The following is an 18391-nucleotide window of genomic DNA, read 5'->3' as shown; positions in this document are numbered from 1 at the left end:
GTAATATCTTATTTGTGTGCACATATGTACGGTATGGATGAAGGCAACATGTAATTACCAGTATACATAAAGTAATGGTAAAACAGAGACTGGGTTAATGATGTGTAATATAATATTGCCTCCGAGCATCTGCTTACGTAAGAAGTCAAGCGCTGTTAAAATGTATTGTTCATAATTAATTGATGTTTATAGTGTACAAACGAAAAACCTGTACTAATTTGTGTATATGTTTATTCATGAGGAGGCATTGGTAAAGCATGAACCTGAATTTATACGCATCACATCATTGTTAGTTTTTGCATCACGTGTGGCAATTATATTGCCCGTGTCCATTTGCTATCGCCGAAAATAATACATCACCTACAGTAAGGTTCTAGCGACAAGGCAACAAAGGTTCCACAGAGGGGGTAGCAGATCATCGTGAGACAAATGGCGACAAGAGAAGAACTACATATACAGGCAGGGTGGACCATTCCGCTGGTGAAGATAGACGGTGTTGTCGAGAGGAAGACGTTGACAGAAAAGCTGAAGACGATGAAATCCCGTCCAGTCAGAGAAGATGATATTTTCCTGTGCACATATCCCAAGTCAGGTGAGATGTGATGATGTGTTCTGTGTAGTAGTAGCTGGTGGGATAACATGATCTCATTCCATCTTATTTGCCGTGTACAGTCCGAATTGCCACTGGCGTAACATTTGCAACATTTTCTATCATCGATAGGCATTTACCTGTTTACCATACTGGCGAAAGTAATAGATCCTGGGAGAAAGGTGTTATTGTCTGTCGTCAATAAGATGATAAAGGCCTTATTTTGGAATTTTTACCTATTACGTCTGTAATATAAATAGGTGGTGCGATAACATGAATTCGTTGTCCACTGGTATCTGGAATAGGTTGTTGTACCCTAATAGTCCAACATCAATATACCAACATCAAACCATCAACCCTCCATACACCAACATCAGAACATCAACCCTCCATATAACAACATCAAACCTCTTTATACCAACATCAAACCATCTACCCTCCATATACCAACATCAAACCATCAACTTCATATAACAACATCAAACTTCTTTATACCAACATCAAACCATCAACCCTCTTTATGCCTCTTTATACCAACATCAAACCATCTACCCTCCATATACCAACATAAAACAATCAACCCTCCATATACCAACATCGACCCTCCAAAATCAAACCATCAACCATCTATATACCTCTTTATACCAACAAAAAAACCATCAACCCTCATTTACCAACATCAACATTCTCAATCTCACTTACTAATTTTAATCTACCAATTTTAAAGAACATGATCTATTTACAAAACATTTATCAACATTTTTCAAGTAATTCTCATTCTTTAAAAAAAAATCAATTATTAAAAGATAATTTATATTGCTAAACAAAGATTCTTTACTGTTTTCGTCACTGCAATAGTTGCCCTTGTGATTGAAAAATCAATAAAGTGAAGCAAGACGTGCTTGATCGTGATTCTCTCATCACAAGGGATGCAAAACGGGGCATTTTAACCTTTCAGCAGGTATTCATGTGTATATCTGCTGTGGCCAATACGACCATCGTCGCATGCTGACTTCGTCAAATCTGACTGACAACCCAAGTAGATGTAACCGGTTTTGGGTTTAATTTCATTTATTGATATCTACATGGGTCTCTCACTTCTTTCGCATCCGATCACGGATATAAAATCCAAACACGGTTTTGCAGTCAGTGTATAGACAAAGTATGGTGTCACAGTTTTGTTGAGTGGTGCCTGAGCAGCAGAATCGGCCATTCCGTTAACAGATATTCCAACAGAGGACGATGTCGTATTCGCCAGTAGCAAGATCAATATATAATCCAATGATTGCTATTGAAAGTGGATGTTTACGTGAGAGATTTTAAAATCCTTAATGCACAAGCGGGAGTCTGAAAATATCACATGTTGTTTATATACTAATAGAATTCAGTTACTGTGTATTATTTCATGTTATGCCATTTTTCAATGCAAAACGATAATACCATGATTTTTGTGTTTTCCTTAATCACTGTCTAACTGTTGACAAGATAGCTGTATAACATATATCGAAATCTGTATAATATGACATTAGGCAAGGAGGCACGCTCTTGGGGAGATGTGGTTTCAAGAGTCATTTCACAAATTCAGTATCGTGTGTCTCTACTAATGGCGTTGATGCAGGCTTGGCAATGATGCATAGACGGCACTGAGCGATTGAAGAAAGCGTGGGAAATGTTTTCCGTGTCTCACTGTCTGAACCAACGTTTGTCCCAATACAGCTAACGTCAATGGCTGATTCTGGGCTTGACGTAAACGTCGCTTCATTCATCCCAACTCGATAAGGGACAGGTCCGGAGAAACAGCTGGCTAGAATGTTCCGCTGTCTCAGGAAAGTCTTCACGACACGACCTACACGCGGACGGGCTTTCAAGTTACGCCTCTGTCCTTGAATGAAGCGCTGCCCAATCATTTCATCCCTATATCACAGACCTGTCAGATTGCCATTTACAATGAAAGGTTGTGTCTGACTAGCAGATGTGATGTTCCCCCACACCATAACTCATCCTCCACCAAACTCTCGACGTTGAGCAAAGCACGAGTCAGCATACCGTTCACCTCGCCGTGTGTGCACCCTTGCTATGATATCTGAACCAAGTGATATCTCGACACGTCAGTGAACGACACACGGTCCCAAATTTGTCTCTTGAACCATATATACTGTCTGCACCAGGCAAGACGTGTCTGACGGTGACGTTAGAGCACACTTGGACGCATTGCAGGCCGTCGGGACCGCACGTTGTGCTCTTTCAGTCGGTTCCATACAGTTCTGGAACTAATTGGACGTAAGCCAGGAATGGTCCAGCAGTTAACCTGGCAGTCTGGAATCGATTCCTTAAATGAATTCCTTAGCCGAATGTGGTTGTCTGGTTTACGTGTCGACTCGCGTGGACGACACGTAGGTGGCAAATCTTCCCTGTTCCCATTATGTTGAAACATCTCCATAGAGAACATATCGTGTTTCTATGGACACCAAAATGTCTGGCCACTTCATTTCGGACCATTCCAGTGTCCAGCATAACCACAGCGCGGGGACACTGATTTTCTGTAATCAGTTGCATGAGTGAGTGAGTTCGGTTTTACACCGCTTTTAGCAATATTCCAGCAATATCACGGAGGGGAATACCAGAAAAGAGCTTCCGACATTGTACCCATGTAGGGAATCGAACCCGGATCTTGAGCGTGACGAGGGAACGCTTTAACCACTAGGCTAACCCACTACCCCAGCCGTGGCATGAAGTCGCGCAGTTTAGGTTGAAATAAACATGATTTCCACAACATTCAGATGCTAGAGAATAATCTACCGTTCTTTTTAAGTTTTCAGTATCAGGTGTTTGAACGGGTGTCAATAAGCATGCACAAAGTGAGTAAGTTCATTGTGCACAAAGGGCACGTGCCACGCGCGATACGTGACATCAATTCTTTATGCAAAGAGCTTTGCTACATGTCCTCGGATCCATCTCTAACTTAGGATTTGTACGTATTATATTTATTTCTTAATTGATTAAATTCTTGTTTATAATATAATTCGTTTGTTTCTATTGTTTCAATGTGGCCAATGTAAAAAGAAAGCAGGTGGAAATGAGATTTATTTTCCTGATTAATGTCGGCAGCAGATATACATGGTTTTATTCGCATTCCGAGAGGTGGAATACGGGAAGATTTTTTAACATACAAATCCTCATATGGGGGATTAAACGCACATTGTTTGCAGGTTTGGGGTCATTTGAATAAAGTTTTGTAACATACTGCAACGACTGACTGACTGACTGACTGAGTTTGGTTTTACGCCGCTTTTAGCAATATTCCAGCAACATCACAGTGGGGACATCAGAAATGGGCTTCACACATTGTACCCATGTGGCGATTCGAACCCGGGTCTTCGGCGTGACGAGCCAACGCTTTAACCATTAGGCTACCCCACCGCCCCCTACTGCAACGAAAGACTGATACGGCGTTGGTTCAGAGAAGGCTAGCTGCTTCAACGTAAAGACTGTCAACAGGAGAAATTCTGAAGTATCCATGACAAAATCTTAGACCTTGGTGGTGGAACTTGTTTACGGTTGCTGTTACAGGCCCCACCATTTACGATAGAGCCGTAATCAGGTTTCGAGCCGATGAGTGATCTGTATATGTGTTGGAGGTTAGTTTGGTCCCCTTCCCATTTTGAATCAAATATGACTTTCAACGAGTAACGTGCTTTCTGGCATTCATTTTTGAGGTATTTAATGTGTGGTAAAAAGTCAAATGAGGGTAGAAAATAAGTCCGAAGAACTGGCTTGTAGAATACGCTGAATTGATGTGCCTCCCTGGAACCCAACATCATCATACCAGCTTCTAAATGCCACTTCAAATCATGCAGTTGGTAAACACTAGATTTTGAAACTTTGCCCTATATTCTTTGTATCATGTCCACCCCTTTGAAATCAGTGTCCGGGAATGCATTTTAGAAACATAGTTTCTCCTAGACTGAAGCTTATTTTTTCTAATGCGCTTCGAGCCTTGGCATTTGAAATTTTATCTAAAATATGTACTGTAGGATGTCTGCGAAAACACTTTTCGGCTTTCTCCCTACACTTTCTGGCCTGTCTACGTTCATTATGTTAACCATGGTTTGCAAATGTGTGGAGTTGCAGAGGACTGTCAGAGGTTGTCAGCAATGTCATTAAGCATATCCGAAAAAGTCTGTATAGGATTTTCTCTGTTCCTGAAAAATTCGTGCTTCAAATGATCAACACATAGAGTCTCATATAATGACCAGTCAGCCCTGTTGAAGTTCCTTCTTGATAAAGGTGGATCATCAACAGGGCTTATGGTTTTGAGAATGGTGAGGAAGTGATCACTCCCACAAAGATCATCATGGCCCAGCCATTCACATTTATTTTATTAGATGGAATCGTTGAGGGCAGATCGAGGGCAGAGTACGTTACAGTAGCTGGATGTAAATAGGTGGTTGAGTCACCGTAAATGTGTGCTAGTACCTGAAATGTATTCATCAAGATTTTACCTCTGTTTTTCTATGGACATTACCCCAAAGCGGCTTGTGCCAGTTAAGATCGCCCATGATGAAACATGGCTTTGGAAGCTGATCATACAGATTTTGCAGATCCGATACTCGGATATCAGAAGATTGAGGGATGTACAAGCTGCACAGTGTTAACGCAATGTGCGGGGCCGGACGAACAGCTACAGTTTGAAGATTGGTATAAAGAGACACGGGGCTATGTATGATACCGTGCCGTCCCAGCACCTCCAGTCGATTTAACTTCTGGAGGAGAGAATGAGTGATAATCACTGTATTGTCGTAAATTAAAGGTATATGTATCTCTTGGACAGATAATGCTGACGGTTGAAAATCCTGTAAAAGTAATTGAATCTCAACGACGTTATTCTTTAGTAGTGTGCTGTTCCACTGCATTATAGTGGACAACTGAGTCATATGGGTTCAATTGGCGACCGTTCACTGAAAGGTGAGGAGGAGCTATTCCTCCGCCTGCCCTGTGAGGACAGAGTAACCTTCATACCAGTGATTCAACGTTCAATTGCCCCACAAACTCCAGAAATAGCTTTCGAAATTGCAAAGAGGTTTAGTTTAATATAAAATAAACAATAAATCGAGCCCAAGAATCAACGTTTACTGTTTCACCTGGACGATCTAGTTCGATTAGACGTCTCTTTTTTTCATTAGGAGGTCAGGCAGCTTTTAGGGAAGCCATGATGATGGCATCCCTGCTCCCCCATGATGGCATCCCTTCTCCCCCCACATTGTGGAGTGTCAAAAAGGACGATGTCAAATGGCACCGGATATCCAGGATGTTGACACCAGGGATACAGGGGTGTTATACTCCAGCAAGAATGACGCAAATGACAATATCTGTGTACGAAATGTAATGTGCGGGTGGTTCTACCCATGAACTACCCAGAAATTAGACACAAGTGATATTAAAGTATCATGAAACCAAGCAACAGAACCCGGTCCTCCACCAACACAGGGGCGCAACACAAGTCAAACATGTTGCCAAGTTCGTACGACCAGCAATGGGGTGCAGTGGACCTATTCGATCCCGGGTGCACACCGGGAAGAGCTATTACCGTTACCCAGCACCACGAGGAGCACTCTTCCCTAAAATGGCAATGATCTGTCTACACCTTCAACGAAGACGAACGTGCAATGGGTATGAACTATACGTCGGTGGCAGCGACGTCAATTGGAGAGAGTGCTCTTTTAGATGAAAGTCGGTTCAGTCTGCTCAGAAACGATTGCAGAGTTCGAGGTTTTCGACGAACAGTAGAGCATCAAGTGCCAAATTGTGTTCAAGAAGTTCATCCGTTCTATGGAGGAGGCGTCATGGTTTGGGGCGGCATTTTCGGCCAGAGAACAAAACAACTGGTCATCATCCGAGGAAATCGGAATGCCAGGAGATACAGGGAGGAGGTGTTGAGACCTTTTGTGGTGCCCTATATTCGCCAAGAGCCCAGAGGAGTCATTTTGCAGCCAATCAACGCAAGGCCTCACACCGCCAGAAGTTTTCTAGAATACCAGTACAACGTTAGCGTTACCTTAGCCAGCGCGTTGTCCAGACTTGAACCCGATTGAACATCTCTGGGATCATCTTCATCGTCATCTGAGACAGCGTGTACCACCTCTAGCGAACCGACAGGAATTTGAACAGACTCTGTTGTACTGTAGGAACAGGATTCTTGCCGACGTCATCTGAAGACTTACGACGTCAATTAGGAGACGTGTGTTGGCGTGTATGGATGCCAGTGTGGTCATACTCGCTAATCCATTTCTCGAATAAACAAATCTTATTTGTGTTATGTTTCATTCTGACCCCCTGACTCTCTCTTATAAATTGCAGCAAATGCAAGACCAGCATTACAAGGAATGTTCAATCAATTTATTGGAAAATGATATCTGTTTGAAAAATATTTATCATAAATTTCATATAAGTATTTTGTTTCTATTTGGGTCAAGTGAACTTTCTTTTGCATGGTAGTTTATTAGTTAGAATCTGTACAATAATTCATAAGTTATACATTGTGCTTGTGTCAAAAAGAAATACAATATGAAATATATAATGTTTCATACATATTTATTGATAAAGGGAAATGAGTTGAATCCTGTCAACGAAACAAAATTATGAAATTACTGACTTCAACCAAACATCCCACTCTCTCTCTGATATTGCAGGAGCTCATTGGACGTGGGAAATCCTCAATATGATTGTAGGAGGCAAAGCCGAATACACCAAACACTGGAAAAACTCTGCCTCGCTGATACACAGGACCGAGGTAGAACTGGAGGAACTAGCATCACCCAGGATCATGCAAACCCATTTATTGCCACGGTAGGAATAATTGTGACGTACTAATGGTAATGTGTATTACGACAGTTGTAGGAACCGTGATGAGCCAGGTACTTAATGATACCGATAATAAAATGAATATATGTATGAGAATCACTATAAAATAATGATGTTACCAGGTACCCGTACAAAGGTAAGCCTACCTTGCCCAACCAGTTACATTTAGTACAAACTAAGGGAAATTAAATGTTATGATACTGTTCTATAATTCTTCTCAAAATACACGCACTAAATTAATTATATGCCGTAAAATATACAGCAAGGAAACGTGAAAGGTATCAAGTTACTTATATTATGATACACGCTTCCGATGTTTACAGACAGATGCCAGAGTTGCTATTGGAACGCAGATGCAAGGTGGTGTACGTCCAGAGGAATCCCAAAGACTGTGCGGTGTCATACTTTTGTCAGATGAGCCAACAAGTACGTAAGGACAACGCCTCACAGCAGGTGGCATTTACTGGCTCCTGGGACGAGTTTCTCAGGATCTTCACAGACGGTTGTGGTATGAACGTCTTTATGTACTCATTCAGCCTAATGGTAAAAATCTTGTTGACGGATCATTTGATTCTCAATCAGTAATAATTCAGGTTGTCCCAACTGGGCGTGACAATAGTTGTGTTTAGGATTGTACATGAATGCTTTGGTGCCGATAGGTAAGTAAGAGTGCTGTGAAAGAGAATGTGATTCACATTCAATACCTCTTGTAGGACAATTGAACTCTCATCTTGAAAACATTGAATATGTCGTTATTCACAATGAGGAGCCCATTTCTTGGATCCCCCGCCGTGATATTGCTAGAGTATTGTTAAAAGCGGCGTAAAACCAATTTGCACTCGCACTTTATTCACAAGGAGATTGCAAATGCTTATTGTAAAAGACAAATGGCCGGGGTAGCTCAGTAAAACAATTTCCCCCAAAATTGTGGATTTTATGAAAGTATAAACTCCATAAATGCAAAACGAAAAAAATAAAAATAAAATAAAACACCCCAAACAAACTAAAACAAATAAAGTGTATGGATAATTACGCCTCTGTTTGGTTGTTTAATCATCATCACATTACAAATATAAATACATAAAATGCAGACCTCAATATGAACTTGATGACCTCGTTAAGCCTAATATTGCAACAGAAACCCTGCCTATTCTAGTCAACCAAACACGGCACGGCAGTTCGTCAGGGGGCGTGGCAAAATATAACTGTTTTGTTAGCCATTCAACGCCCTTTCTATTTTATTAATCTCTATTTTCAGTTCCTTATGGGTCGATATTTCACCATGTTAAGGAGTGGAAAAGAGTTTCTGAGGTGCATAAAGGTTTTGAAATATGCTATGTGCAGTACGAAGACATGAAACAGGTAAACCGCTACAGGAGCAAGAGAATTAGTCTTGAGAATACATCATACAGTGTCAGGTATATTAGTGCAAATATATCTTCCATATACCTATGACTTTTAAGTAGCACACTGTCAATATGGGTAGATTCAACATTGTAGCGGAACAAGTAAACTCTGTCAAAAAAGAAACGCAACCCCTGTATTTTAGAGATTTTGATCTGAAGTTTTAGGACGACACGGCATTTTTTATTATTTAAGACAGAAGTCTGAAATTTGGCAGAATAATAACCCAGATGGGCATGTTTAAAATTGTCATTTCAAAAGTCATCTCACAGACACCAGTTGGTCACCAGGGGGGCGTCTTTCTCAGTATCTCGTATGAGCACCACGCGCTGCAATCACTGCACGGCATCTCCTTGGACAAGAACGGATAAGACGCCGGATTCTTTCCTGGGGAATGGCTCTCCACTCCTCCTGCAGTGCAACGGCGAGCTGTTGCAGCGTCTGTGGCGGCGGCTGACGTTGACGTACGCGTCGATCCAGAGTATCCCACAGGTGTTCAATAGGGTTGAGGTCTGGTGATTTAGAGGGTCATGGCAAGACATTGACGTTGGAATGCTGCAGAAAGTTCATTGTTGCACGTGCAGTATGAGGCCGGGCGTTGTCCCGTTGAAAAAATCTGTGTCTGTTGGTCAATAATCGGGAGAAGGTGAAGCTCTAACACGTGGTTGATGTAACGTTGGGCTGTCAGGTTCCCTGGAACGATCACCAAGTCTGATTTCTGGTTGTATGAGATGGTTCCCCAAACCATGACGCTTTCTCCGCCAAATCTGTCCACCTGTCGGACGCAGATGGGCGCAAAACGTTTATGACGTCTCCTATACAGACGCTGTCTTCCGTCGTGACGTTGCAAAAGAAAACGTGATTCATCAGAAAACCAGATTTGTAACGTCCGTATCCTTACGTTGTTGCACCACCTGAGGCGTCGGCGTCGATGTAGGGGGCGTAGTACAGGTCCAACAACTGGTCTACAGGCACGTAAACCCGCTTCTTTGAGACGGTTCCTAATCGTTTGAGCTGACACTCTCCTCAAACCTGGTATTTGTGTGGCAGTCACGGCTGGTAGGGCATGCCGATTACGCAGGTGATGGACCCGGATGTACCGATCTTGAAGGGGGGTCGTGATTCTTGGCCTTCCACTTCTCGGGCGATCGTTGGTCAAATTGAAGTTGTTGTAGCGGCTCCAAAGTCGGGATATCGTTGTTTTGTGAACATTTAGGTGCCGTGCAACAGTTCCAAAACTTTCTCCGGCTTGAACACGACCAATGGCGATATTTCGGTCGGCAGCACTCAATCGTGGCATTTTTAACACAGCTTTTCGGCGACAAATGAATGAATATAATCCGGAAGCACATGGGCTTTTATACACCCCTACATTAACTGCCATTTTCATGATTTGCATGTGTTTTTTTTGTGCGAAGTCACCATGAGGGTCATTTCATGCGTTGTGACGGAATAAGCAATAAAATACACTTATGCGTACAAATGCAGTTGTTTGGATGGTAATCTTCATTAATTACGTGTATCATTTCAATACATTCGAATAAAATTTAGTTTGGAAGCAATAACTTCATTCAAACGAATTTTTCATATCTGAGGACAGGGGTTGCGTTTCTTTTTTTGACAGAGTTTATTACCTTCACCAGTTAACATGTGACGCCTTGTCACAGAAGTAGCACACAGTGGTATCCATAATGTGTGGCTGCGGTGAATAGAGGCGGAACATGCTTATGCCCATGATGCACTGTTACCCTCATTGAATCTACAGACACAATGTGTGACAGCTGAGCCATTGTTACACAACTTAAACACTGCTCAATACAATACCGAGTAGCTGTATTGCCTAGAAGCCTAGAATAATGTGCAACACATGTTACATGTGGGATTAGACTTTCTCAGTAAAATACATATAATAGTACCTTTGTTTGGTCTAGGGACAATTATGTGTCCAAAATGTAGATTATGGCTGTAGTGAATCGGGAGCAGTACAATTATGTGTCCATAACGTAGCTTGTGGCTGTAGTTAATTGAGAGCGGTACAATTATGTGTCCATATTGTAACTGTGTGGTTGTTTTCTATTGAGAGCAGTACAATTATGTGTCCATATTGTAACTGTGTGGTCGTTTTCCATTGAAAGCAATACAATTATGTGTCCATAACGTAGCTAGTGGCTGCAGTTAATTGAAAGCAGAACACTTATGTGTCCATTACGTAGCTAGTGGCTGCAGTTAATTGAGAGCAGGACACGTATGTGTCCATAACGTAGCTTGTGGCTGCAGTTAATAGAGAGCAGAACACTTATGTGTCCATAACGTAGCTTGTGCTTGTAGTTAATTGAGAGCAGTACACTTATGTGTCCATAACGTAGCTTGTGGCTGTAGTTAATTGACAGCAGTACAGTTGTGTCCATAACGTAGCTTGTGGTTGTAGTTAATAGAGAGCAGTACACTTATAATGTGTCCATAGCGTAGCTTGTGGCTGTAGTTAATTGAGAGCAGTACAGTTGTGTCCATAACGTAGCTTGTGGTTGTAGTTAATAGAGAGCAGTACACGTATGTGTCCATAACGTAGCTTGTGGCTGTAGTTAATAGAGAGCAGAGCAGTTATGTGTCCATAACGTAGCTTGTGGCTGTAGTTAATAGAGAGCAGTACAGTTATGTGTCCATAACGTAGCTTGTGGCTGTAGTTAATAGAGAGCAGTACACTTATGTGTCCATAACGTAGCTTGTGGCTGTAGTTAATAGAGAGCAGTACACGTATGTGTCCATAACTTAGCTTGTGGTTGTAGTTATTAGAGAGCAGTACAGTTATGTGTCCATAACGTAGCTTGTGGTTGTAGTTAATAGAGAGCAGTACACGTATGTGCCCATAACGTAGCTTGTGGCTGTAGTTATTAGAGAGCAGTAAAATTATGTGTCCATAACGTAGCTTGTGGTTGTAGTTAATAGAGAGGAGTACACTTATGTGTCCATAACGTAGCTTGTGGCTGTAGATAAAAGAGAGCAGTACCCTTATGTGTTCATAATGAAGCTTGTGGCTGTAGTGCATTGAGAGGGGCGCAATGTTACTCCAATAAAGTAACCCGTTACTTTATTGTTGCGCTGTAACGTTTCACCCTCATTGTCTTCGTTGTCATTGTATGATGGCGGTACTTGTAAAGTATAAACTCGGGGATTTATGAACGTAATACTGTAAACGTCTAATCTCCGTATGCACCTTGCTTTTAGAAAGATTGACATTTCTAGCTTTCAATTACAACAGAGGTCCTTCATATTCTGCTACTTGTCATTTCTTAAACATTTCTTAAACAGTGTTTCCCCTGCGTTCATCAATATTCCAGAAGTATCACGGCGGGGGACACGAAAAGTTGGCTTCAAACATTGTACCCATGTGGGACATCGAACCCGTGTCTTCGGCGTGACCAGCAAACGCTTTAACCTGTAGGCTACCCACCCGCCGCTGTCTTAACCGGACATGTGTAGACAGGCATGTACGTGCTGTCAAACATATAGTGAGTGAGTGAGTTAAAATGTAAAGTCACATCGGCAGTATTTCAGCCATATCGTGACTTAGAAAGTTGTAAATCTAAAAATGAACAAAAATAAAGATAGACAAAATACTTACCTGACTGCAAAAGACAGTAAAGCAACTAGATTATTACAGAAATAAATTTAAAACTAGTAATTATATCTAAAATAATTTAACTATAAAAGACAATACAATATAAAAACAGGCTATAGATTGCCAACAACTGAATGGGCCCTAGCTGTATTTACACCATCCCTTCAGCCGTTAGCAAGTTTAGACAATCTTGCCATAAATTAAAATAACATATATCCTACAGTTAAAGACAGTGATATGTTTAAATTGTCTTGGAATGTTTTGGGACTTACTTACCCTCTCAGGAGAACAATAATTTTACAGTACTTTAACCCCCCTTGAGGATACAGCCACTAACAACATTCATATTTATGACGCGTAAGTTTATGGTATTTGTTCATATGTACATAGTTTTTGGTCCTACACAGCCTATAAAACTTACACAAATGGGTAGCTCAATTTCACCCAATGTGCTTTGCATTGTAATATCATTTTCAAATGTGTAACCACACGGAACCAAAAATATTTTAAGCCTGAACAATGGAGCACACATAAAACATCCATGATCGACCACATAAGGTAACTTCCACCAAAGCAAAACCATTAGATATGGAATTTAAGTGTTAATGCGGGATGGGGTGGTCAGGCTCGCTGGCTTGGTTGACACATGTCATCGGTTCCCAGTTGCGCATGTCGATGCTCATGCTGTTGATCAATGGATTGTCTGGTCCAGACTCGATTAATTACAGACCGCCGCCAAATTGCTGAACTATTGCTGAGTGCGGCGTAAAACTCAACTCACACACTCACTCTAAGTGTTTATGACATGACACAATGCTGTAACCAACTTGCTGCAAAACATTAACTTCAACTATATATTCATGTCTAAGATTGTATGCCATAACATGTCAGTATTATCAACCACTGATATATTATGATATGTTTAAGATTATTGACATAACTATAACAATTACTATAGCTGTACATGAATGCTATACATGCGTATGCCATCTCTTTGAGGATTGCGTGGCGCAAATAAGAAGAATGGCTGAATATCTCGATCGTCCCCTTCCCGAAGAGAAGTACCAGGAGATAGCGGATGCCTGCTCCTTTAAGAATCTCAAAAATGCCAATGAGAAAAACAAAGATCAAACGTTTCACAACCGCTGGCAAGACGGATCAAGTGGGTATTTCAGAAAAGGTGAGTGCTACAGCGAGTCTGTGAAAAGAGTGAGTTAAGACTTAAAGTCACATCGTCAGTATTTCAGCCATATCGTGACTTAGAAAGTTGTAAATCTAAAATGAACAAAAATAAAGATAGAAAAAATACTTACCTGACTGCAAAGGACAGTAAAGCAACTAGATTATTACAGAAATAAATTTAAAACTAATAATTATATCTAAAATAATTTAACTATAAAAGACAATACAATATAAAAACAGGCTATAGATTGCCAACAACTGAATTTGAAGCTGTATTTACATCATCCCTTCAGCCGTTAGCAAGTTCAGACAATCTAGCCATAAATAAAAATAACATATCCTACAGTTAAAGACAGTGATATGTTTAAATTGACTTCGAATGTTTTGGGACTTACTTACCCTCTCAGGAGGACAATAATTTTATAGTACTTTAACCCCCTTTGAGGATACAGCCACTAACAACATTCATATTTATGACGCGTAGGTTGTTGTTTTTATGGTATTTGTTCATACGTACATAGTTTGTGGTCCTACACAGTCTATAAACCTTACACAAATGGGTAGCTCAATTTCACCCAATGTGCTTTGCATTGTAATATCATTTTCAAATGTGTAACCACACGGAACCAAAAATATTTTAAGCCTGAACAATGGAGCACACATAAAACATCCATGATCGACCACATAAGGTAACTTCCACCAAAGCAAAACCATTAGATATGGAATCTAAGTGTTTATGCGGGATGGGGTGGTCAGGCTCGCAGGTTTGGTTGACACATGTCATCGGTTCCCAGTTGCGCATGTCGATGCTCATGCTGTTGATCAATGGATTGTCTGGTCCAGACTCGATTAATTACAGACCGCCGCCAAATTGCTGAACTATTGCTGAGTGCGGCGTAAAACTCAACTCACACACTCACTCTAAGTGTTTATGACATGACACAATGCTGTAACCAACTTGCTGCAAAACATTAACTTCAACTATATATTCATGTTTAAGATTGTATGCCATAACATGTCAGTATTATCAACCACTGATATATTATGATATGTTTAAGATTATTGACATAACTATAACATTGTTCACGGTCCGATATTACTATAGCTGTACATGAATGCTATACATGCGTATGCCATCTCTTTGAGGATTGTGTGGCGCAAATAAGAAGAATGGCTGAATATCTCGATCGTCCCCTTCCCGAAGAGAAGTACCAGGAGATAGCGGATGCCTGCTCCTTTAAGAATCTCAAAAATGCCAATGAGAAAAACAAAGATCAAACGTTTCACAACCGCTGGCAAGACGGATCAAGTGGGTATTTCAGAAAAGGTGAGTGCTACAGCGAGTCTGTGAAAGAGTCAGTTAAGACTTATAGTCACATGGTCGGTATTTCAGCCATATCGTGGCTAAAACTAGTCAATCATCATGTTATATAATAGATTATGTCGTGCAAGGACTATTAAATAGCTAGATTATCACAGATAGAGATATAACACTATATAGCTTATATAGCTTACAAACCACTATTCAAAACGACAAAATATACGAAAAACAGGCTAAAGATCACCACCAACTATAGGTAGATCACCATACCAGCGAACAAGAGGTCCTACAGTACTTTTCTACCTGCATGCACCTCAACTGGATTTACACAATCCGTTCAGATTGTGACAAATTTAGCCATGAATTAAACAAACATATATTCTACGATTAAAACGTTTGCAATACTTAAAACCCCTTTGGTGGTACATCTTTAAAGAAAAGATCGTTTGCTAAACAGATCTGTAGAGTCCTATCAACACCAATTTTCTTCCAATACTACGCCTAATTTCTAGTTCACCCATTCTTAATGAGTTTAGCATACGTCTGTTTAGTTCCAGTTTTGAGCAAACCGATACCTCAGCGTACCATATTTGCGTACAGCAATATTTAAACCTGGCGATAAATACATTTATGAAACATTTCGTCTGACCAACACCTTGAGCTTCACAAACAAAACCATAACCAAAAGAGAATAATATATTCTTGATGTTGGAACTCATGTTTTTCTTTCGATCTGATGAGAGTATCAATTCCTAAAACGAATTTACAAAACTTCGCTACGAAACGTTCGAGAAACGACCATTTTGTAGCGCTCCACATAGCTGAACCATGCATAATAATAGGTTTAACCTGAACGTCTAGTATTCTGAACAATATCTTGGAGAAACATTTTGCGGATAATAGGGCTATATATTTGGGGAACCAGGGCTTTAATATCCTTGGACACCAATGTCTTTACAGCTTTCGACCAACACAGTCTATTGAAAAACAGAATTCCTAAATAGGAATAACATGTAGAAAACCTGACGGGTGTGGGCCCTAGCCCCCACTTCTCTAATTCCTTAATTTGCCGCAATTTCTTCCAAAACACAAGTTTTGTAGAGATTACTTTATTAACCCCATTTGCGACAAAAAGTTTGTAAGGCATCCATTTTCCTTCGTAGTTTGAGGACTGCATCTACAAAAAAAGGCTCACAAATATTCATTGTACAAAAGCAAAAATAGTTCCATCAATTCCCTAACCGGTTAATAAACAGTGAAAACAAAAGAAGACTTAAAATGCAGCCTTGTCAAAACCATTGAGACAGTTGAAATAATCATATATATATTGTTCTTCGACATTTTGTCATAGGACAATGCTTTGGAATGAATATTGTTCATAACAGACAATATTTTCTCACATGAATTCCGTTCACGTAACGAACAAACCCAAGTGGGTCCCCATTAATGGAATCGAAGGCCCTTTGGAAATTTACAACCAGACCAGAACGCAATAATTCCATTGTAATTGTAACAGTCGTCCCGTTTGATTTGAGAATGCAGGACCAAATTAACGTGTTTTCCTGTCAGCTTTTGCACAAGTTGAATGGCAGAAATAGGTAGAAGTGGTTCGAAGGTGCACAGTGGACAGTTTGGTCTGAAAAGAAGACACTGCAACATATTTAGGACGAAAAACAGGAACCATCCTGTAATATAAGTTTGGGCTAGTCGTTGGTGCCATATAGTCTGCTAATATATCATTCCTCTGTAGAAACAAGGATCAGGCCTTATTGCTATGGCATGTTACAGGTCAAGCTGGCGACTGGAAGAACTGGTTCACAAAGGCACAGAGTGAAGAATTTGATAGACAATGCGAACTGAAGATGAAGTAAAATCCTCACTGTGGATGTCCTGTCAATAAACTGGCATTGTTCTGGGAATGCGATCAGTACACACGACATTCATGAGATGAGGAAGATGTTCCAGTGATGCAAAAGAGCTAATTGTTACAGTTATCATGAATCGCCAAAATGTCCCTGTTTGCATAAAATCGTGGTAAACGTTAATTGTTTTAGATGAGTAAGATAGAGATTGATTGTTCACAAACAAAACATTTATTCTGGCAAAATATGTTTACCAGGTCAGCTGAAATAAATTTGATTGACAGTAACTTTTTTGTGGTATTTCATTGTGTTGAAATTCAATGAGAGCGGACGGACCATAGCTTTTATTTTCACCCGCTGACAGGATATACAGGGCTGGACCCAGTTAGAAACGACTGCAATATCTCGCACAATCTTTACTTTTCAAAATTTGTCAGAAAAATACTTTTACTTCCAGGACCTAAAGATAAGAATAGCTTGAATGTACTCGTTGACAAAGTGTATATATAAGTCTAAAGTTATCATATATAAAGTTCGTGATATGGGGCAAAGATTGTGTGTTTCATTTTGTAACTTTTTATTGCCTTAGACGTTCCTTAAATATGGTTGCGTGGGTATGTGGAGGACATGCTAGGATGTTTGGGATGCCTGATGGTTACAGTTATTGCACTTACTGATGATACAACGGCATTTACAACCGATTCTTGTGATATTGTAGGCATGCTGCCCTCCAACAACATATGACGGTGGACATATTACATAGCATTTCACATATCGATGTCACAACCTGTCGTCCTGAAAGGATTTCTAACATGTTGTTACTACGAGTACAATGGATATCCACTATTTCCCTCTCCGACGTTTTGAACGAACAACCCATTACTAGTTAGAATATTTGTTCGTTTTGACCTCTTGCACAGTATGAATTATTTTCAAATATTGTTATGAACATAATCGTATAGGTTCGTCTTACAACGCGTCCTGAAAATGTCATGATAAGCTTATTTGACCAGTGCAGATTGTGTTTTGGGTTAAAGACATTGCATGATAAGTAGGACATATACAATTGCAAAAACAACCCTCAAATACAGCTCAACCCGAGAGATGACTTTGACACAACCGCGAATTCGTTTCAACCGAGTTGCGTCATTGGGGTTCGACTGTATATGTAAACGTCACTCTTCCTGCGACACTATTGATTTGTCAGTCAAGACATGAGTGAGTGAGTGAGTTAATATATTTCGTCACATCGGCAATATTTCAGCCAAATCGTGACGAGAACAAGTAATTATCAGTAAAAATCAATAATATTATAATTTATAACACTGTTTACGATGAATAGTAAAAGTACTAGTGTATCACAGATAGAGATATAAAACTTACATGTAACTAAAAACTCATACTATAATCCAAGTCAATACAATATAAAAACGGGCCATAAATCACCAGCAACTGAATGACGTGCGGGATGGGCAGTTGGTTACTCACGAATATCAGCTTAAGGACAGTAGAGGCGGACATTCTTCCTCAGTGTATCCCTTGCGATGAAAGGC

The 18391-nt window shown here is 40.3% G+C and overlaps 2 protein-coding genes across 2 annotated transcripts; both read left to right on the top strand.

The window, feature by feature from the left end:
* The first annotated feature begins 370 nt into the window (after window positions 1–370).
* On the top strand, window positions 371–13691 carry LOC124282338 (sulfotransferase 1A1-like). Its single transcript, XM_046718305.1, has 5 exons — window positions 371–592; window positions 7279–7435; window positions 7774–7958; window positions 8709–8812; window positions 13473–13691. The coding sequence occupies exons 1-5, from the start codon at window positions 430–432 to the stop codon at window positions 13689–13691; spliced, it is 828 nt and encodes a 275-aa protein (XP_046574261.1). The 5' UTR covers window positions 371–429.
* A 1127-nt stretch (window positions 13692–14818) lies between these two features.
* LOC124282384 (sulfotransferase 1A2-like) lies at window positions 14819–17103 on the top strand. The gene is made up of 2 exons (XM_046718359.1): window positions 14819–14982; window positions 16765–17103. The coding sequence occupies exons 1-2, from the start codon at window positions 14826–14828 to the stop codon at window positions 16845–16847; spliced, it is 240 nt and encodes a 79-aa protein (XP_046574315.1). The 5' UTR covers window positions 14819–14825; the 3' UTR covers window positions 16848–17103.
* Window positions 17104–18391: the final 1288 nt, after the last annotated feature.

Source organism: Haliotis rubra, unplaced genomic scaffold, assembly GCF_003918875.1.
Source record: "Haliotis rubra isolate DU_JTF1 unplaced genomic scaffold, ASM391887v1 Scf299, whole genome shotgun sequence".
NCBI lineage: Eukaryota > Metazoa > Mollusca > Gastropoda > Lepetellida > Haliotidae > Haliotis > Haliotis rubra.
Note: the sequence above shows the minus strand (reverse complement) of the source record. Positions and strands in the feature narration are given on the sequence as shown.

Excerpts from the sequence above, each read along its gene's own strand:
- LOC124282384 (XM_046718359.1), top strand. The coding sequence starts at position 14,826 with ATGGCTGAATATCTCGATCGTCCCCTTCCCGAAGAGAAGTACCAGGAG. Across the intron at positions 14,983-16,764 it reads AAGTGGGTATTTCAGAAAAG|GTCAAGCTGGCGACTGGAAG; the intron begins GTGAGTGCTACA and ends GGCATGTTACAG.
- LOC124282338 (XM_046718305.1), top strand. The coding sequence starts at position 430 with ATGGCGACAAGAGAAGAACTACATATACAGGCAGGGTGGACCATTCCG. Across the intron at positions 593-7,278 it reads GTGCACATATCCCAAGTCAG|GAGCTCATTGGACGTGGGAA; the intron begins GTGAGATGTGAT and ends CTGATATTGCAG. Across the intron at positions 8,813-13,472 it reads AGTACGAAGACATGAAACAG|GATTGCGTGGCGCAAATAAG; the intron begins GTAAACCGCTAC and ends CATCTCTTTGAG.